This window comes from Callithrix jacchus, chromosome 22 (genome assembly GCF_049354715.1).
Source record: "Callithrix jacchus isolate 240 chromosome 22, calJac240_pri, whole genome shotgun sequence".
In the NCBI taxonomy this organism is placed as follows: domain Eukaryota; kingdom Metazoa; phylum Chordata; class Mammalia; order Primates; family Cebidae; genus Callithrix; species Callithrix jacchus.
In genome coordinates this window covers 10,828,531-10,851,257 of record NC_133523.1, presented here as the reverse complement: position 1 = coordinate 10,851,257, position 22,727 = coordinate 10,828,531, and the positions used below count along the sequence as shown (strand labels likewise).

General features: G+C 41.2%; 1 protein-coding gene across 1 annotated transcript; it reads right to left on the bottom strand.

Annotated features, from left to right (window-relative positions):
• Positions 1-8,534: 8,534 nt before the first annotated feature.
• Positions 8,535-22,075, bottom strand: ZNF441 (zinc finger protein 441). The gene is made up of 4 exons (XM_008987323.4): positions 21,878-22,075; positions 14,373-14,499; positions 13,716-13,779; positions 8,535-12,552 (listed from the first exon to the last, which is right to left on the bottom strand). The coding sequence occupies exons 1-4, from the start codon at positions 21,878-21,880 to the stop codon at positions 10,665-10,667; spliced, it is 2,082 nt and encodes a 693-aa protein (XP_008985571.2). The 5' UTR covers positions 21,881-22,075; the 3' UTR covers positions 8,535-10,664.
• Positions 22,076-22,727: the final 652 nt, after the last annotated feature.

Here is a 22,727-nt window from a genome sequence, read left to right as displayed (position 1 = left end):
CAATCCTCCCACCTCAGCCTCCCAAGTAGGTGAGACTACAGGTGCGTGCCAGCATGCCTGACTAGTTTTTTATTTTTTGTGGAGGTGGGAGTCTCCTTTGGTTGTTCAGGTTAAGCACTCCTGTGCTTAAATGATCCTCCAGTCTCAGCCTCCCAAAGTGTTGAAATTACAGGTGTGAGCCCGGCCTCTTGGGCATCTTCATTGCTTCACACCTTACAATGGGTAATTCAATATTCAGCGAATATTGCCTGAAGAAATAAGCACAGCCATAACTAGTGATAAGGCAAATCAGGTGTTGAGATTTGAGCATTCCTAGAAGCTTCACTTTTTTTTTTTTTTTTTTTTAGATGGAGTTTCGTTGTTGTTACCCAGAGTGGAGTGCAATGGTGCGATCCCGGCTCACCGCAACCTCCACCTCCTGGGTTCAAGCAATTCTCCTGCCTCAGCCTCCTGAGTAGCTGGGACTAAGGCACGCACCACCATGCCCAGCTAATTTTTGTATTGTTTTTTTTTAGTAGAGACGGGGTTTCACCTTGTTGACCAGGATGGTCTTGATCTCTTGACCTCGTGATCCACACCCCTCGGCCTCCCAAAGTGCTGGGATTATAGGCGTGAGCCACCGTGCCCGGCCAGAAGCTTCACTTAATAAACCTAATTTCGCTATGTGTGAAAGTACTCACATATATTCGTTGTTCAGACACGGATAATTATGGCAAGGAAATGAGGTGCTACGAAAAATTATGTTGGGACAACAGATACAATCGAGAATTATTGTTCGCAAATCAGGAGACATGGACAGATGATTTCTGAAGTAGTTTCATACCTTATATAAAGGTAGGAAGTGTTAGAAGACATCCAGCTGGAGTCAGTTGCAGAATACATACTTTGCTTGGTATGTGGAGAACACGCCTCAACTATTTTCATTTGGTCACAGAAGTATTCCCTGTTGTGTGAGAGCAGAGGAAAAACAGTGACTTATTTTCCACTCTCAGGTCTCAGCGCAGCTCAGAAATCCAATCCCAGACAGGGTGTGTGGATGTTAATATCGCCCTCACAAGGAGGGAGCTTCATTGACTTCCCCTTTCTGGAAAATGTCTCAAAGCTGTTTTCTCAAGGATTTTTTCATGTAAGGTATAACAGCTGTTAGAAATAAAGATAGGCCAGGTGTGGTGGCTCACACCAGCAATCCTAGCACTTTGGAAAGCCAAGGTAGGAGGATCCCTTGAGGCCAGGAGTTTGAGACCAGTCTGGGCAACATAGTGGGACCCTGTCTCTACCAGAAAAAGAAAAAGGTTAAGGTAACACCAGTGAATTTGGTTTCATTTACATGATTCCTTTTTTTTTTTTTTTTAACAAGGTCTTGCTCTGTCACCCAGGTTGGAGTACAGTGGGGCAAACAGGGCTCACGACAGCCTTGATCTTCCAGACTAAAGCAATAATCCCACCTCAGCCTCTCAAGTAGCTGGGACCACAGGTGTGCACCACCACACCCAGCTAATTTTTGTATTTTGTACAGCTGGGGTTTCACCATGTTGCCCAGGCTGCTCTCCAACTCCTGGCCTCAAGCTATCCTCCTCCTTCAACCTCCTAAAGTGCTAGGATTACAGGTGTGAGGCACCATGCATGGCCAATTTTACTTTTCATAGATTGATTTTTTTTTTTTTTTTTTGAGACAGAGTTTTGCTCTTGTTACCCAGGCTGGAGTGCAATGGTGCCATCTCGGCTCACCGCAACCTCCGGCTCCTGTGTTCAGGCAATTCTCCTGCCTCAGCCTCCTGAGTAGCTGGGATTACAGGCACCTGCCACCATGCCCAGCTAAGTTTTTGTATTTTTAGTAGAGATGGGGTTTCACCATGTTGACCAGTATGGTCTCGATCTCTCGACCTCGTGATCCACCCGCCTTGGCCTCCCAAAGTGCTGGAATTATAGGCATGAGCCATCGTGCCCGGCCTTATAACTGAATATCATTGTATTGTGTATATATAACAACACATTTTCCTTATCCAACCATGTGTTGATGGACACTTAAATTGGTTCCATATGTTTGCTATTGTGAATAGCGTTATAATAAATAAATATGGGAGTGCAGATATCTCTTTGATATACTGATTTCCAATCCCACCCAGTTGTGGGATTGCTGGATCATATGATAGCTCTATTTTCGTTTTATGAGAAACTTCCAAAGTGTTCTCCATAGTGGTTGTACTAATTTACATTCCCACTAACAGTGTACAAGTGTTCTCTTTTCTCTGTATCCTCACCAGCATTTGTTACTGCCTGTCTTTTGGGTGAATGCTATTTTAATTAAGGTGAGATATCTTATTGTAGTTTTGATTTGCATTTCTCTGATGATTAGCAATGTTGAGCACTTTTTATGTCTGTTTGCCATTTGTATGTCTCTTTTAAGAAATGTCTATTCAGGGCCGGGCACGGTGGCTCACGCCTGTAATCCCAGCACTTTGGGAGGCCAAGGCGGGTGGATCACGAGGTCAAGAGATCGAGACCATCCTGGTCAACATGGTGAAACCCCGTCTCTACTAAAAATACAAAAAATTAGCTGGGCATGGTGGTGCGCGCCTATAATCCCAGCTACTCAGGAGGCTGAGGCAGGAGAATTGCCTGAACCCAGGAGGCGGAGGTTGCAGTGAGCCGAGATCGCACCATTGCACTCCAGCCTAGGTAACAAGTGTGAAACTTCATCTCAAAAAAAAAAAAGAAATGTCTATTCAGATCTTTTGCCTATTTTAAAATTAGAATATTAGATTTTTCCCCACAGAGTTGTTTGAACTCCTTATATATTCTGTATATTAATCTATTGTCAGATTAATAGTTTGCAAATGTTTTCTCCCATTCTGTGGCTTGGCTCTTTACTTTGTTGATAGTTTCCTTTGCTGTGTTTTTTCCTTTTTAACTTCATGTGATCCCATTTGTCCATTTTTGCTTTCATTGCCTATGCTTGTAGGGTAACACCTAAAAAATATTTGCCTACTCCAATGTCCTGGAGACTTTCCTTAATGTTTTATTTTAGTAGTTTCATAGTTTGACATCTTGGGTTTAAATCTTTAATCATTTTGATTTGATTTTTGCATATGGTGAGAGATAGGGTCTAGGTTCTTTTTCCTGTATGTGAATATTCAGTTTTGCCAGCACCTTTTACTGAAGTGACTGTCCTTTCTCTAATATACATTCTTGGCACTTTTGTCAAAAATGAGTTCACTGTAAATGTATAGATTTATTTCTGGGTTCTCTATTCTGTCCCAGTGGTCTATGTATCTGTTTTTATGCCAGGACCATGCTGTTTTGGTTACTAGAGCTCTGTAGTATAATCTGAAGTCAAGTAATGTGATTCCTCCAGTTTTGTTCTTTTTGCTCAGGATAGTGTTGGCTATTCCAGGTCTTTTGTGGTTCCATATAAATTTTAGAATTATTTTTTCTATTTCTATGAAGAATGTCATTGGTATTTTGATAGGGATTGCATTTAATCTGTAGGTTGCTTTGGGTAGTATGTACATTTTAACTATATTTATTCTTTCAATCCATGAACAGGAAATATCTTTTCATTTTTTGTCCTTTTCAATTTCTTGCATCCATGGTTTATAGTTTTCATTATAGAGATCTTTTACTTCGTTGGTTAAATTAATTCCTAGGTATTTTATTTTATTTGTAGCTATTGTAAACAGCTAAAGTCTTGAAAATCAAGACTTTCTTGATTTCTTTTTCAGATTGTTCACTGTTAGCGTATAAAAATGCTACAAATTTTTGGCTTTTTATTTTTTTCTTCCAGTGATCCTTGTTCCGAAGAAATGCTACTGATTTTTATATGTTGATTTTTGTCTCCTGCAACTTTATTGAATTTATTAGTTCTAATAGTTTTTTGGTGAAGCCTTTAAGTTTTTCCCAAATATAAGATCATGTAATCTGCAAAGAAGGATAATTTAACTTCTTCCTTTCCAGTTTGGATGCCCTTTATTTCTTTCTCGTCTGACTGCTCTACCTAGGAATTCAAGTACTATGTTGAATAATAGTGGTGACAGTGGGCATTGTTGTCCTGCTCCAGATTTTAGAGGAAAGGCTTTTTTTCTCCATTCAGTATACTAGTTGTAGGTCTGTCATATATGGCTTTTTATTATGTTGAGGTATGTTCTTTGTATACTGTTTTTTTGAAGACTTTTTTTTTATCATGAAGGGATGTTAAATTTTATCAAATATGTTTCAGTATCATTGAAATAATCATATAGTTTTTGTCCTTTGTTCTGTTGATATGATGTATCCCCTTGATTGATTTGCATATGTCAAACCATCCTTGCATCCCTGGGATAAATCCCACTTGGTCATGATGAATTATCTTTTGATGCGTTATAGAATTTGGTTGCTGGTATTTTGTTGAAGATGTTTGCATGAATATTCATCAGGGATATTGACCTATAGTTTTCTTTTTTTTCTTTTAAAGACTAGTCAAGTGCAGTAGTGAGAAGGAGGGAAAGAGTAGAACAAGGAGTTCAATCTGTAACTGACTGTGAACAATCAATTGTGGTAACTCACTACCTTCGGACCAGCTGATCAATAGTTTTCTTAATGTGTCTTTGCCTGGTTTTGGTATCAGGGTAATAATGGCCTCATAGAATGAGTTTGAAAATATTCCTTCCTCCTCTATTTTTCAGAATTATTTGAGTAGAATTGGTATTAGTTCTTTAAATGTTTGGATCACGCCTATAATACTAGCACTTTGGGAGGCTGAGGTGGGTGGATTGCTTGAGCCCAGTAGTTTGAGACCAGGCTGGTCAACATTGCAAAACCCTGTATCTATAAAAATCAGCTCGACATGGTGGTATGCACCTGTGGTCTCAGCTACTCAGGAGGCTGAGGCAGGAGGATCACCTGAGCCTGGGAGGTCAAGGCTTCAATGAGCCATGATTGTACAACTGCACTCCAGCCTGGGTGACAGAGCGAGACTGTTACCAAAAAAAAAAAAAAAAAGAGTGGACATTGTTTGGTTTGAAAAGTCCTTTGGTAAGTTCAAGTCAAAGGCTGAAGGCTATTTAAAAACATTAGTTGTGAAGTGGCAGAAAATTGTTTTGTAGTGTATTAGCAAACTGAATGTTGATCATATAAATTGGGTCAGTCTTGTCAAACTCAACTACAAGAGAGTCAATAGATCAAGGGGGAAAAACACTCAGGGCACACACCAATGCTCCAAGCATGTCATTCTCTGTCAAGCTACTGTAATTGCCAGCTGTATCCTGAAACCAGTTTTATCTAAAAGTTACTGAAACAACTTGTTGTGATTCTAAGAATAGTTTTACTCATTGCTGTCACTTACAGATCAGAACTTTCCAACTCCCAAGAATCTTACTAGTGCCAATGAACTTTCTTGAAGAGTCATATGTAACTCTTTTTCATGAAATGTTCAATGTTCTCTTTGTTTTTCAGACATACCAAAGACCACTTGGTCTGTGTGTATGCCCTAACTTCAAGTATTTCTTCCCAAATAAAATGTTTTCAGAAATTCATCTTTGACAAGTCTGACTTTCTGTCTTTAGACACTTCCGTAAGTCTACAGTCCCTTTTCAGTTCTAAGAATGGAAAAGCTCTGAAAACTTTTTTTGTAAGGTGGGCACAAATCTGACATCAAGAAATAAGAGGCTGGGCTGGGTGTGGTGGCTTACATCTGTAATCCTAGCACTTTGGGAGGCCAAGGTGGGTGGATCACAAGGTCAAGATATCGAGACCATTCTGGCCAACATGATGAAACCCCATCTCTACTAAAATACAAAAAATTAGCTGGGCATAGTGGTGCATGCCTGTAATTCCATCTACTTGGGAGGCTGAGGCAGAAGAGTTGCTTGAACCCAGGAGGTGGAGGTTGCAGTGAGCCAAGATCGTGCCACTGCAACAGGCATGTGCCACCACTACCTCACCAGCCAGGGGACAGAGCAAGACATTGTCTCAAAAAACAAAAAGGAAGAGGCTATATATTGGCTTTTTGATTTCAGGGTGTGGTTTCAGTTTCTACTGAGAGCACTGCATTATCTAGGATATATTAATTATCTCAGCTTTTTACAACTGAAATAACAGGCTCAAAGAGGTGCAGTGACTTGCCCAAGGCTGTTTCACGTCTAGGAAGAGTAAGGAGTAGAACTGAGTTTTTCTACCCCCTTCACTTGTTTTTTTGTTGTTTTTTCTTCATTGCACTGTACTGCTTCTTCATGACATTACCTCCGAAGACCATCTTGATAAATTCTTCTGTGTGGAAGAGTTTAAGCAATGACATTCATCTTATTTGACATATATATATATATATATATATATATATATATATATATATATATATATTGAGACGGAGTCTCACTCTGTTGCCTATGCTGGAGTTGCAATAGTGCGATCTTGGCTCACTGCAACCTCTGCCTCCCAGGTTCAAGTGATTCACCTGCCTCAGCCTCCCAAGTAGCTAGGACTATAGGCACGCACCACCACGCCCAGCCAATTTTTTGTATTTTTAGTAGAGATGGGATTTCACGGTGTTAGCCAGGATGGTCTCGACTCCTGACCTCATGATCTGCCCACCTTAGCCTCCCAAAGTGCTTGGATTACCAGCATGAGCCACTGCACCCGGCCTGACATTTTTAAAAATTTGAGAGAGGGTGTCATTGTGTCACCCAGGCTGGAGTGAGTGCAGTGGCAGCATCATGGATCACTGCAGCCTCAACCTCCTAGGCTCAAGCAATCCTCCTACCTCAGCCTCTGGAGTACCTAGGACTACAGGTGCATGTCACTATGCCTAGATAATTAAGAAAAAAATTTTTGGGGGGTAGAAATGAGGTCTTGGTATGTTGCCCAGGTTGGTCATTCATAGGTGTTTAAAGTGTGATAAATGAATGATATAAGCCTGATAGATCTTTTACACATATTATACATTTAAATATACACATGGAAGCTCCTAGGAGTTGGTTATGTTTACACGGTAGGAAAAAAAACTCTTCCAAATAACTATTATTTTGATAAAAAGATGTCAATATATAATTACTTCTAGGTTAACACATTGTTATAGTAAAAGAGCTAATCAAATGTAAGCTTTTGACAATTCTCTGCTTCATTCTCTCTGACTTTCAACAGATCATGGTTAACACCAAGGGCTCTGTGTCTGAGGTTTTACATGTTTAGGTCACCTATTTGAAACTGTCTCAACCCTATTTCACCACTGACCCATCCAATCATCTCTGCTGCTAAATCCTAAGAACTGTGTAAATAGCTTTCCCTTTCAAGGAGTCTATCTGGACCCAGGTTAGACCCCCTTGTGGCTCTCTCATGTTCCTTGATTTATTCATTTAAAATTGTCTTCCAGGAGAGATTGTGATACCCTGAGGACCTCATCCATTTTATTTGCTTCTTTTCTCTTTAACCTGCTATACTACCTGCTCATTGAAGGCACAGAATATTTTAAATTGACCATCACTTGCTGTAAATACTGAAGATCTCAGCACAACTCAGAAATCCACACCCTAAAGGAGTATGTGTGGATGCTAATGCCATCCTCACCACAAAAGGGAATTCATTGTCATTCGTTTTCTGCAAATCGGTGCAAAGCAGTTTTTTTGGTTGTTTGAATCTAAGGGATAACACTTCATAAAAGTAACAGTGACACTATTCAATTTGGTTCATTTATATAATTTGGCTTTCATAGGTTGTTAAGAAAGCAGTAAATTCTGTAAACCTACATTGGATTTCCCTGATTATGAAAAGTGCATTGAAAAAAATGTACATAACAGAAAGGAGTAGCTGAGGTGACAGAAAGACTTGCTGAGGAGATGACATGTGGGATGGGACCTGAATTAATGCATTAGTATAAAAAGTCAGGTCAGAGGATTCAGGGAAGATGGCAGGATAAAAATCACGGAGAATCTGTATCCCCACCTAGACAATTGCACTGGCAGAATCCAACTGATGGGGCTATTTTGAAACTGTAGATACTATTAAAAGCTTGCAGGTTCCAGGGAATGATAGGATAATAAAATGTGGTTAATTTTGGTCAATTTCAACTCTTAGTTGAGTCAGCAGCCTTGACTCATTCACCTCCTCAGCTCCATGACAGGTGGCTATGCAGAAGTTCTAACAGCAGTTTGCATGCAGTTTTGGGGGGCCAGGGTGAGCAAAAAGGACCTGTCTTCCAAATATTGGGGATCTGTGCACTGCTTGATAATTGCTGCTTCTGATCACAGAGTTACAAAGAATTGGGTGGTGATGGTTGCTACTGCATCTCTCCCCATTTTTTGAAGGCCCTTCCCCTCCATCTGAAGTGACTTCCAGGCTGATGCCTTTTTTCCCTTAATGTTTTTATTTCTCTCCTGTTGAGAGCCACTGAAGATTAGGTTGTAGAAAAATAACCATACATACAGAGAAAATTAGAAAGTTATTACACATGTCCAGGGACAAGTGCAACTAAGAAAAGACCTGAGAAGAACTTAAATTTACACCTTGGGCTGTTTCTCAGCCCACAGACACCTGACAATAATGTTACTTAAAAACTATTTTATATATTTTCTTTTATTGATACATATTATATATATATATATAGGTACACATGAGTATGTGTTGCATGCATAGAATGTGTAATGGTCAAGTCAGGGTATTTGGGGTATCCATGATCTTGAGTATTTATCATTTCTATGTGTTGGTAACATTTCAAGTCCTCTCTTCTAACTACTTTGAAATATGCAATATATTGTTGCTAACTATAGTCACTCTAGTCTGCTTGCTAACATCAGAATTTATTCCTTTGCTCTAAATGGAAATTTGGACCTGTTTACCAACTTTTCTTCATTTTCCCTTCTCAGCCTCTGATATCTGTTATTCTATTCCCTATCTCCATGAGATCAAGTTTTTCACCTCCCACATATAAGTGAGAACATGTGGTGTTTGTCTTTCTGTACCTGGCTTATTTCACTTACCATAATGACCTCAAGTTCCATCCATGTTGTTAGAAATAACATTTTATTCTTTTTATGGCCAAATACTATTCCACTGTGTACATAAACCATATTTTCTTTATCCATGAGTCCACTGATGGACACTTAGGTTGATTCCATATCTTTGCTATCGTGAATAGTGCTGTGAAAAATATGCAAGAGCAAGTATCTCTTTGATATGCTGATTTTTTTTCCTGTTGATAGACACTGGGTTTGCTGGATCATATGGGGGTTCTATTTTTAGGTTTTTGAGAAATCTACATACTGTTTTCCACAGTGGTTGTACTAATTTACACTTTCACCAATAGTGAAAATTTTCTTTTCTCCACATCCTCATTAGCATTTTTTTAAAAAATATTTTTTAGTACGAACAATTCTAAGCAGGGTATCTTGTTGTGGTTTCAATTTGCATTTTACTAATCGTTACTGATGTCAAGCATATTTCCATATACCTTTTGGCCATTCGTATGTCTTCTGAGAACTGTCTGTTCATGTCCTTTTCCCACTTTTAATGGGATTATTTATATTTTTTCCTGTTGAGATGTTTGAGTTCCTTGTATATTCTGCATATTAGTCCCTTGTCACATAGTTTGCAAATGTTTTCTCACATTCAACAGGTTTTCTCTGCACTCTTGTTGCAAACTCCCCTTACTTTGCAGCTGCTTTTTAGTTTAATATAGTCTCATTTGTCTATTTTTGTCTTTGTTGTCTATGCTTTGAGGTATTAGCCATAAAATATTTACCTAGACCAATGTCCTGAAGTATTTTCAATGTTTTCTTCTAGGAGTTTTACAGATTCAATAGCTACAATTGTTAAATGATGTGATCTTCAGATACAATCCTGTCATACAACAAAGGCTCTAGGTCACTTGAAGGATAACAAAATGCCTACAACCACCGGAAGATTTGGCGATGTAAAGGGAACGAAGAAACAGCTTCCTATAATATTTGTAGCTAAAGCAGCTGCAATTATAGAGACGGGACCTTCAACACTTAAAGGTCTAATACTCACAAACTCCACAGATGCTAACATTGCTGCTGACATGTACATGTTCTTGGGACAATGACAGTTGTGTCTGTACTGAACATGTAGACTTTTTTCTTGTTATGATTCCTTAAACAATAAAAAACAGAATTTACAATGCATTGTGTATTATAGAGGTATAGAAATGATTTAAAATATACAGAAAAATGCACCTAGGTTCTATGCAAACATGCCGTTAATGTCGGAGACTTGAGTATCTCTGAATATAGGTACTCCTGAGGGCGCTGGAATCAATTCACCTCAGAAGCTAGAGAGGTCTGTATTCAAAAGAAACTGAAGCTACTAAATGCTTTACCACATTGTTTACTTTCATAGTGGTTCTCTGCAGTTTGAAATCTTTCATGTAACTGAAATGAATAGGACTAGTAAATGCGTTTCTACATTACCTACAGTAGTATCCATTGCTAGTATGTCATAACATGCACCTTTGAAAGTTTGCTAGAGAAAGAAAGGCTGTTTCATATTCCTCACATTCACTGTATTATTTTTGAAGTATGAATTTGGTCATGTTTTCAAAAGATACTGAAAAAAATGTAAGATTTTAGTACATTTTTATATTCATCTAACTTTTTTCAGCATGAGTCTTTTTGTGTATCTGTAAGAAGCTGAAAGTACTTAAGGCTTTCCCACATGTCCAGCACTCACAGGGGTTTTCTCTAGTGAGTGCTTTCATGTTTATGAAAGGAACTGATACAATGAAATGCTTCCCCACATTCTTTACACTTATAGGGTTTCTCTATACTGTGGGTCCTTTCATGTTTATGAAAGGCACTGGGACAATGGAATGGTTTCCCACATTCCTTACATTTATAGGGCTTCTCTCCAGTATGAACTCTTTCATGTATTCGTAAGTAACTTGAATGACTGAAGGCTTTACCACATTCCTTGCATTCATAGGGTTTCTCTCCAGTGTGAGTTCTTTCATGTCTTTGCACTGAACTGGGATAATCAAAGCCTTTCCCACATATCTTACATTTATGAGGTCCACTTCCAGTGTGCGTTATCATGTGTCTTCGAAAGCTGGAGAGATCAGATAATGCTTTCCCACATTGGTTACAACCATAGGGTTTTTCTCCAGTGTGAGTCCTTTCATGTAGTTGAATGTAACTGGAAGACCTGAAGGCTTTCCCACATTGTTTACATTTATAGGGTCTCTCCCCAGTGTGAATTCTTTCGTGTCTTCGAAATGAACTGGGAGAATCAAAGCTTTTCCCACATATCTTACATTTATGAGGTCCATCTCCAGTGTGCATTATCATGTGTCTCTGAAAGCTTTTCAGATGAGAAAGTGCTTTTCCACACTGCTTACACTGATAGGGCTTTTCTCCAGTGTGAGTCTTTTCATGTACTCGAGTGTAATTGGAAGACCTGAAGGCTTTTCCACATTGTTTACATTTATAGGGTCTCTCCCCAGTGTGAATTCTTTCATGTATTTGAAGGTAAGTGCAACAAATGAAGGCTTTTCCACATTGTTTACATTTATATGGCTTCTCTCCAGTGTGAGTACTTTCATGATTTCGAAAATAATAGAAATCACTAAAGGCTTTCCCACATTCACATTTATAGGGTTTCTCCCCTGTATGAGTTGTTTCATGCCTTCGACATAAACTGGGAGAATCAAAGGCTTTCCCACATACCTTGCATTTATGAGGTCCATCTCCAGTGTGTGTTATCATGTGTCTTCGAAAACCTGTGCAATCAGAGAATGCTTTCCCACAATGCTTACATTCGTAGGGTTTCTCTCCAGTGTGAGTTCTTTTATGTCTTCGAACTGAACTGGGAGAAAGAAAGCCTTTTCCACATATCATACATTTATGAGGTCCATCTCCAGTGTGTATTATCATGTGTCTCTGAAAGCTTCCAAGATGATAAAATGCTTTCCCACATTGCTTACATTCATAGGATTGTTCTCCAGTGTGGATCCTTTCATATAGTTGAGTGTAACAGGAACAACTAAAGCCCTTCCCACATTGTTCACATTGATAGGGTTTCTCTCCACTGTGTGTTCTTTCATGTCTTAGAGAGGAACTGTAAGCAGGAAAAGCTGCAGAACACTGCTTAAATTCATATGGTTTCTCTTCAGTGTGAGTTATTTTAAGCATATGAAATAAACTAGGCCAAATGAAGGCTTTTCCATATAACTTATATATACAAGGTCCATCTCCATGGTGTGCTGCCATGTGTCTTTGAAGGTTTTCAAGAGAACTAAAGGTTGCACATTCCTTACAATCATAGAGTTTCTTTCCATGCTGAGGCCTTTCATGTATTTGAAAGTAGGGCTGATAACTGAAGGCTTTCCCATATTGTTTATGTGTATATGGTTTCTCTCCATATTCTTGATACTCACATGGTTTGTGTCCACTGTCAACTCTAATGTAGCAATTAAGAGATGAACGACCCAGGAGGACTTCTGTATGCTCACTGCTTTCCCATAGATCTACTCCAGGCATTTTCTCATTCACAATATCATCTTGGATCTGGGTAAAGGGTCCTCCACATTGACTATTATCTTTAATTTCACGGGCTCTCTTTACCATATAATATCTGTAAAAAATAAGAAGTACATTAGTAAAGGTTTATTAATGATTTTGTATTAATAAGTATTAAATTCAGACTTCTTTCTTTCTTCTTTTTTTTTGAGACAGGGTCTCACTCTGTTGCCCAGGCTGGAGTGCAGCAGCACGATCTCAGATCACTGCAGCCTCCACCTGTTGGGCTCAAACCATGCTCCCACCTCAGTCTCCCTAATAGCTAGGACTACAGGTACATGCCACCATGCCCAGCTCATTTTTGTATTTTTTGTAGAGAGGGGTCTTGCCATATTGCCCAGGCTGCTTAAACACCTGGACTCAAGCAGTCTTCTGCCTCAGCCTCCTAAATAGTTGGGATTATAGGTATGAGCTATGGCACCTGGCCTGGATTTACATTTCTAACATTATCATGCAAAGTGTTGGCTTCATGTCCCTTTGAACATGAATGGACAGAATGATGTGTAAGATAATTCAATCCCAGCTGTTTTGAAGATAGTGACATTCATATGGGGATTCTTAATACTGTTTCCAAGGGAACTATTTTGCAAGCACTGAATAGCTATGTCAGATTTTAAGTATTTAAGTATACGTTTTTGAAAAAAATTATTTTTTTGTATTTTTAGTAGAGACGGGGTTTCACCATGTTGACCAGCATGGTCTGGATCTCTTGACCTCGTGATCCACCCGCCTTGGCCTCCCAAAGTGCTGGGATTATAGGCGTAAGCCACCACGCCCTGCCTGAAGAAAATTTTTTAAGAATAAATTTAAGGTGGGCTTGTTAGTTTTCCTTGCTTCTTTTTAAAATTTTGGGCTGGGCACAGTGGCTCATGCCTGCAATACCTGCCTTTTGAGAGGCCAAGGTGGGATGAATGCTTAAGGGCAGGAGCTTGAGATGAGCCTGGTCAAACATAGCAAGACCCTATCTCTACAAAAACTAAATATTTAGCCACATGTAGTGGTTCCAGCATGCCTATAACCTAGCTACTCAGGAGGCTGAAATGGGAGGACCACTGAGCACAGGAGTCTGAGGCTACAGTAAGCTATGATCACATCACTGTATTCTAGCCTGAGCAACAAAGTGAGACACTGTCTCTAAAACAAACAAAATAAAATAAAATTTCTGGCATACTGTGAATCACTCCAAGGACACAGCTTTCTCTGGTGAGTGCAAATTACCTTAGATTTCTCCCAGGATTTCTGTATTTATCTTCCTCTATATCAAGGTTTTGCCATTTCATTCCTAAAAGTTAGAACCAGAAAAATGTGTATAGGTGATTACAAAATTACAGAAAGACTGTAAGATTTTATGTACAGTGCAAGAATGCATGATTCACACACCAAACTAGAGTTGACTCTTCAACAACACAGGTTTGAACTGCACAGGTCCACTTACATATAAATTTCTTCAGTCTCTGCTACACCTGAGACAGTAAAACTAACCCCTCCTCTTACTCAGTCTACTCAATGTAAAGACAATGAGAATGAAAATTTTGTTATGATGCACTTTCCATGAATACTAAATAATGTTCTACTTCCCTATAATGAATATTTTCTTTTTCTAGCTTACTTTACTGTGAGAATAGTATAGTATAGCATGTAATACATATGGCATGTAACACATACTAATCAACTGTTTATGTCACCAATAACGCTACCAATAAACAGTAGGCTACTAGGGGTTAAGTTGTGGGGGAGAAGATGTATGACTGCTTGGGTGGCTGGTTCAAGGGTTAACTATATCCCCCTTTCCATATTTCGAATCACTGGACAGCATTGATGACCAAGAAGCAAATGCCTCTAATTGACTAAGTGAAGGCATGACATCATCCTTACCTATACAGTCCAGGTTTCTGATGGTTTCCTGCATCACATCCCTGTAGAGACTCTTCTGTGATGGACCCAGCAAAGCCCACTCCTCACAGGTGAAGTTTATAGCCACATCCTCAAACGCCACTGAGTCCTGAAACATTCCACATGTGCAAAGGAGGAAGATTGAAACTGAAGGCACTGGGAATTGATATTCACTTCATAACCTTCACATGATGGTGTGATTTCCAAGCATTTATTCAAGGACATAGTAAACCCATTCTTATTCTTTCTTACTTTTTTTTTTTTGAGGTGGAGTTTCGCTCTTGTTACCCAGGCTGGAGTGCAATAGTGTGATCTCGGCTCACCACAACCTCCGCCTCCTGGGTTCAGGCAATTCTCCTGCCTCAGCCTCCTGAGTAGCTGGGATTACAGGCACCCACCACCATGCCCAGCTAATTTTTTGTATTTTTAGTAGAGACAGGATTTCACCATGTTGACCAGGATGGTCTCGATCTCTTGACGTTGTGATCCACCCGCCTCAGCCTCCCAACGTGCTGGGATTACAGGCTTGAGCCACCGCGCCCAGACTCTTATTCTTTCTTTACACTCATTTTATCCCATGCAACAATTCTGATGCTAGAATTGAGCATGTTTTATAAAGTAACAGTTGAATAGGAACACAGCTCTTGTTGGTGAGTTAACAAAGTGAGTCTTACTGCCTGAATCACTCCTACTTTCTATTTCTACAGTGAGTCTGTAGTTCTTGTCATGACAAAGTCTTACTCCCTATTGTGCAGAAGAGACTTACCAGCACAAAGGCTCTCACCAGATGCCCAGCCTTGATGCTGGGCTTCCCACCCTCCAGAAATGTAAAAAATAAATATCATTTCTTATAAATTACCCAGGTTAAAGTATTGTGTTATAAGTGACAACAACAATAAAAGACTAAGACAGCCAGACAGCCATGAAAAAAACACTGTGGTCACTGTATCTGTAATGAGTGACCCTTGTGCCTTGGGGGATTTAGACTGTGCTATGGGACTATACTAAGAGAGAGTATTTGGAAGGTAGCAACTGTAGAACAAATGTAGTTAAGTATGACAAAAGACTAATAAGGATATTTTACCATCCCAATGGAAAAATTTTAAGCTCTATTAAATAATGTCAAAGAACAAGAAGGGCAACGATTGCATATGTTCTTAGAAAAAACCTCAATGTCACCTCTCATGAATATCTATAATAGTCCCTAAATCCCGAAACAGATCTTTTTGTCATCATTAAAAATTATATGACCAAATCTAACAGAAGTCACAAACATCTAAAAATGCTAAAAACCTTCTAACCAAGAAAGCAACAGCTTTCCAAAAACAGATAAAGGATTGTAAATATATAATATTCAGCATTCAGCACCTTGTACTATTAACACAGAGATAAACAAATAGAATAAGGAAGGCAAAAAACAGTAGGAAGGCTTTGTGGAGTTTTTATTTGTCCTTGTCCCAATCCGTCCTCACATCAGAGCCAGTCTTGAAGACAGCAGACCAAGTTTCCAATGTGAATCCCTAGAGAGAGCAGATCAGATCTTCTTTGAAAGTTATTGCACCTTTGTATTTTTCATACATCTGTGGACTATCCAAAGGTCTGAAAGAAAGCTCTTTTTTATTTCATCAATGATGGTGCCTAATTAGGCCAAGCTTGGCAGGAACTGCTTCCAAATATTGCAAAATACATAAAAAACCTTCAAACAACTGGGACAACAAATTATGATTAAGACATGTGGTAGAGGCTGGGCGTGGTAGCTCATGCCTGTAATCCAGGCATTTTGGAGGCCAAGGCGGGTGGATCACCTGAGGTCGGGAGTTTAAGACCAGCCTGACCAATATGGTGAAACCCTGTCTTTATTTAAAAAAAAAAAAGATGTGGTAGAATATCTAAGTCCTGGGAATAAAAAAGGAGAGAACAATTGCCTCAGAAATTAGGGCATTCAGGCTGAGCACGGTGGCTCATGCTTGTAATCTCAGCACTTTGGGAGGCTGAGGAGGGCGGATCACTTGAGGTCAGGAGTTCCAGACCAGCCTGGCCAACATGGTGAAATCCTGTCTCTACTAAAAATACAAAAATTAGCCAGGTGTGGTGGCGGGCACCTGTAGTTCCAGTTACTGAGGAGGCTGAGGGACGAGAATTGTTTGAACCTGGGAATCGGAGGTTGCAGTGAGCCAAGATCGAGCAATTGCACTCCAGTCTACGTGACAGAACGAGACTCCGTCTCAAAAGGAAAAAAAAAAGGAATTAGAGCATTCAAAAGCACTCAGGTGTTTTGGGGAATTGAGAATGCACTGGAAAGAACACATTTTCACAAAAGACCTGGGGAGGCCCTCATTTTCAGCTTTGCATCATCTTTCGATTTAGTAAAACGGAAAAGGAAGGCTAAAGCAGAATTTTAAACAGTCTAGCTAAGTGTTCAAGAAATACTACATCACAGATATTTTTTCAAAACACAAAGAAAAAATGAAAATATAAAAAAAAAGAGAGAAAAAAAAGAAATACTGCATCACAGAGCCACCCACAGAGACTGGAAGAGGTCAGGTTTGTGTTTGGCATGTCTTTTTGGCTTTTAGTGCTGGCACTCAGGAAATCTATCAGAGTGCTGGATGAACACAAGCAAAGGGAACAGAGACTTCAGTGACTACACTGGACAGAGAACAGTCTCTGCAAACATACTCCAAAATGTCACTAAACAAAGGAATCATTAAAACCTTCCACAAACCAGAAGAGCAAACAGTGAAGGGGAATCTGATTTTCAGATTATAGCATTCATATGTCTGCTTCACAACACAAAACATTCACAAAGACAATAAAAGAGCATGAAAATATGGCTCATCAATGAAAAAAGTTTAATTTAGATAAACCCCTTCTGAGAACCTCGGACATTACACTTCCTGGATGAAAGCTTTAAAGCAATTGTCTTGGCCGGGCGCGGTGGCTCACGCCTGTAATCCCAGCACTTTGGGAGGCCAAGGAAGCTGGATCACCTGAGGTCGGGAGTTTGAGACTAGCCTGACCAACGTGGAGAAACCCCATCTCTACTAAAAATACAAAATTAGCCAGGCGTCATGGTGCATGCCTGTAATCCCAACTACTCCGGAGGCTGAGGCAAGAGAATTGCTTCAAGCCAGGAGGTGGAGGTTGCCATGAGCCAACATTGTGCCACTGCACTCCAGCCTGGGCAACAAGAGTAAAACTCTATCTCAAAAGAAAAGAAAAGAAAACTGTCTTAAATGTGCTCAATGAGGTAAAGGCAAGGCTGAACAAAGAACTAAAAGAAAATCAGAAAAATGATGTACAGATAAAATCATGTCAATAAAAAATTAGAAATCGGACCATATTTAATCTATGAAACTGCAAAGGACAACATCTAAAATAAAAATTTCTCTATAGATGTTCAACAGATGTGAGCAACCAAAGTAAAAAATCAGCTAAAATGTAGATAGAACAATTGAAGTTATTTAGACTGAGGAGAAAAAAAGAAAAAGGAATGAAATCCAGAGAATGTATGATGGATAATAACTGCCTTGCCAGTGATATCAAAAGAAATTCATCAGAGAGAAAAAAAATTATATAGATTAGAAATTTGGATCACACACACATACATGAAGAGTCTTTGAACGAAATGAAGATATTTGAAGTTCTTTAGTTTTCTTATACCTATCTGATCTGATCTGATAGACACAGGTTTGTTCAACATAATAATATCAGCAATGTACTGGGCAATACAATAAAGGAATTCAGAACAGTTTCTTACACCAGCATTACCCCAAAGCCAGGATAGTGTTATTTGAAACTAAAGGCTCATTAGTTGTGAATGATATTTTACCAACTCTAGTGAATTCATGAATAAAACGTAAGAAACAAATAGATTAACTATACTCATAGAAGCAAGAAGATGGTATCATATAAATGCTCAGTCAAAATGAAAGAAGGCAGAAAGGAGAAAGTTGAAAAAACAGATAATGTATAATAAAAACAATAATATATATGTGACATTAATCCAGTTACATCAGTTATGACATAGAATGTATATTACCCATATTCAACAGTAAAAAGGCAGGGACTGGCAGAGTATAATGAAAAAGAAGGCCCATCAATGTGCATAAGAAAACCATTTTGCCGGGCGCGGTGGCTCAAGCCTGTAATCCCAGCACTTTGGGAGGCCGAGGTGGGTGGATCACGAGGTCAAGAGATCGAGACCATCCTGGTCAACATGGTGAAACCCCGTCTCTACTAAAAATACAAAAAATTAGCTGGGCACAGTGGCGTGTGCCTGTAATCCCAGCTACTCAGGAGGCTGAGGCAGGAGAATTGCCTGAACCCAGGAGGCGGAGGTTGCGGTGAGCCAAGATCGTGCCATTGCACTCCAGCCTGGGTAACGAGCAAAACTCCGTCTCAAAAAAAAAAAAAAAATAGTGGGTTCTCATGAAATCTGATGGCTTTAGAAGTGTTTGACAGTTCTTCCTTCACATGCTCTCTCGCCTGCCACCAGGTAAGAAGAGTCTGCTTCCCCTTCTGCCATATTTGTAAGTTTCCTGAGGCCTCCCCAGCCACAAGGAATTGTGAGTCAATTAAACATCTTTTCTGGCAGCTCTTTATAGTGGTGTGAAAATGGACTAATACAACTGCCTTAATACCAAAACTAAACAGGCATTATAGACATTATCTCCACCATGTGAGGGCATAAGGGGAAGACTGCCATCTGCAAATCAAGACAGACGCCCTTACTAGACAACAGATCTGCTTGAAAGTGGATTTCCAGCCTTTACACCTTTGAGAAATTAATATCTGTTGTATAAGGCATTCAGTTTATAGTAATTTGTTATAGCAGCCCAAAGTGACTAGGTTAGGAAGGGTCTTTCTCTACCACATGCCAAGCCTTTGAAGACTGTAACAATCAGGAGAGTATGATATCAGCAGACTGATGGATCCATAAACCATTGGAAAACAGCAAATTCTGGAACAAGAGCATCTACTTAAGGTACAAGAACCATTTGGATAGCTTTAATTTAAAAAAAAAATAGAAGGGCCAGGCACAATGGCTCATGCCTATAATCCCAGCACTTTGGGAGGCCAAGGTGGGTGGATTATGAGGTCAAGAGATTGAGACCATCCTGATCAACAAGGTGAAACCCCGTCTCTACTAAAAATACAAAAATTAGCTGGGCATGTTGGTGCGCGCCTGTAGTCCCAGCTACTCTGGAGGCTGAGGCAGGAGAATTGCTTGAACCCAGGCGGTGGAGGTTGCGGTGAGCCAAGATCGTAAAACTCCGTCTCAATAAAAAAAAAAAAAAAAGAAGAAGAAGAAGAAGAAAAGAAGGTACAAGAACCTATGACATAGCAGGTATTGCCAGGCAGTGATACTAATGAGAGACACTTCAACAAAAATGACAGGGACAAATGGTTATCTACAGGAGAATAATCCATCTTCTGCCTAGCATTTCCATATACAACGATCAACTAACTACAGACCTTCCAGTTTTCATTAATTTTTACTCAGTTTGCTATCTAAGCTTCCACTTTGAATGTGGTTTTATGTTTTTCATACCAAAAAGGGGTTTTATGACCCTTGACACAGTTTCGAGTTCTCTATTTTCTCCCAATTCTTCAATTTGGTTGATCCATATGCATTCCTTATTGCATCATCTCCTTTCACCATCTCCCTATGGGTGCACAGTGTGTCAAGTGAGGTCCTCCTGTCACCTAGAACATCCCCCATCCCCATGCTGCTCACTGAAGTGCTCAGTAACCATGATCCCAAGCGACACTACATTGTTTGCTTTTCAGATTCTTGTACCACCTCAATGGGGCTGGTTTTCCTGTCTTTAGGAATAGTTTTCTCCCTTCATTAGTCTGAGAGCATCAGAAGGGAAGAATCATTTCAGTCTTCTCCCATTAATACTGCCATCCAACTGGCTGACCAGCCATATATCCCCAAGGAAGGGATGGGGGAAGAAAAGCTGAGTGTCCTAAGGAAGTAGCTTCTTGAGGAAGAGTATACCAGGAGACTCCTCCCACCACAGAGCATCATGCTGCTTCCCTACAAGGTCCCATCATCTCCACCTGAAGCTGTCCTCTGGGAGGAGTGACACAGGGACTGATATTCACTTGACAAAAGAGACTTGGCAGCTGTGGGCATCCTGGGGTAGCCTCAGGCCGTTCTGAAACCCAGGACCAGGAAGCCACAGAGGATGGGCTGAGGACTCTTCACCCTGTAATGTTTCCAAAGAGGAACAACCTTAATCTAAAAACATTCTCAAAAAGAATCTCTGTCTAGGGATGAGGAAGGGAGGACAGTCACAAAAGTTTTGTTTATTTATTTATTTATTTTTACAGCAAAGTGTCAGGTGGTTTTTCTCTGCTTCCTCACATGTGAAATGTTCACAAACACAGAACCTTTTATAAAGAGCCACATATTGCTATGCATAAACAAAATGACAATGAAAATACTAGCCTCTGTTTGAAATATAAACTGGGGGACAAATAGTTCATAAAGTTGCTGTGGATTGAGGAGAGAAAGTTAGCCTGAGGAAGGCTCTGGAAGCCAAGGGATTTACTGTCGGCCCTAGGAGGAGTCAGAATGAGAGAACACAGTGATAGATTTGAGACCCTGCTGCTCATATCTTTGGAAGACTTGGAGGGGAACCGATCGCCCTTCGTACGAAAGAAGGGACAAGGGACCACACAAACCACAGCTCCTCCCACCCACAAACCCCACACAGGAGTCTGGATTCTGCCTGGCGACCCTACCATCGTCACCGTGCAGCCTCCTCACTGGGTTCACAGGCGGGAGGCGAGATTGCAGTTAGGTATTAACCAGGTGCCCTCAGCCCCGCTACCTCACTGGGCCGCCTCCCTGAGTGTCAGGTCACAGCAGACGCTGACCACCGGCTTCATAAGGTCTCTGACAGTTGCTCAAGAGTCGCCTGAGTTCTTTCTGAGAACCTGAATTCCAGCGGAAAGGGTGGCGCGAAGCAGGCTGAAGACCCCACGAGGAAGCCCACTCAGCAGGAGAATGCGGTTTCTTCACCTCCCGTCCCAGGATTCACCCCTCATTCCCCACCAATCTGCGACCCCACACCCCAGCCGCCCCCGTCCAGACCTCTAAACACCCCATCCCCAAATCTCTCAGGGAGGCGGATCTGGGGTGCCCTCCCTCTCCCCCTATTGTTTCTGCTGCAGCCCTCAGCGTCTCGGTACAGTGACCCGGGCCGCGAACCTGTTGGTTACAGCCGGGCAATCTGGGGAGACGCGGGGCTACGGGCGCGGGGACCAGGGCCGCAGTCGCCGCGAAGGGACAGAACAGGACGCCCGGGGTCCCGGCTGCCAGCCCAGCCCCACCCAACGGCCGAAGGGACCGAGGGCCGAGCTGCGCCAGGGTGTCGCCGGCGGGGAAGCCCCGGTGCCACCACAGCCGGTCCCGGCCGGTTCCAACCAGTCTCTTTTCTCACGCGTCGGGACACCGGACCTCACACACTCACCATTTCCCGGCTTCCGGTGTCCAGGTTCCTCCCTCTACCTCCCCGCTGTCAGTGCGGGTCCCAGCGCAACAAAGGCTGCCACAGACGTTCCAGGGCGTTTCTCAACGACGGAACCCGGGGCCCAGCGCAGGGGCGTGGAGAAGACTCGGCGGGCTCTTTGAACCTTGCACCCTCCTCCGGGTAGCGCGCCTGATTGACAGTTCCCACGACCCCGCCCCGCGGCCCTGATTGGATAGTGCGCCAGGTCCCTCCCCCGGGGACTGAGTAAGGGAAGAAGCGATCTCCCGCTGCGGAGTAGTCTGATAAACAGGTTCTAGACCGAAGCTTTGACAGGACCAGCTTCCTCCCTGCGCTGTGACCTGACCCCCTCCCAGGGGACATTTGCATTTAGGCAGTATGTCCTGACTGTACTCAAAGGGGCCTTTCTCCTTCCTCCTGGACAGGGACTCACAAGTCTATGCAGGAAATTCCTGACTCACTGTCAAGTGGAGCTGTCCCCTGATTTGAGAGCAGGAAGGGAGCTGAGGACACACTGCAGCAGCAAAGAGGGCCTGATGTCCTCCAGGGATCAGGAGTTTTGGATGAGGCTGTTGGCTGCATTGGCCAAGCCTTTCTACCACCTTATCTCTCAATCTACTAATTTTCAGTGCAGAAGATAAAAACACTCCGACAAAATAAAATAGTTAAATGTGTGGAAAAACTGGAATTATATGGCGGCAATATTCTATAAGGCAAAAACTTAAACTAGCTCAGATAAGCAGCCTGCTGCAGCCACAGTTCACAAGTAACCCCTTTCAGGAGACCACACACATTCCAAAGCTTGGAGGGCAGACGATAATTCCTGAAATGG

Bases quoted from the DNA above. Each gene is read 5' to 3' on its own strand.
- ZNF441 (XM_008987323.4), bottom strand. The intron at 13,780-14,372 runs GTAAGGATGATG...TCTAACTTTTAG, and splicing joins CAGAAACCTGGACTGTATAG to GAATGAAATGGCAAAACCTT. The intron at 12,553-13,715 runs GTAATTTGCACT...TATTTTTTACAG, and splicing joins AATCCTGGGAGAAATCTAAG to ATATTATATGGTAAAGAGAG.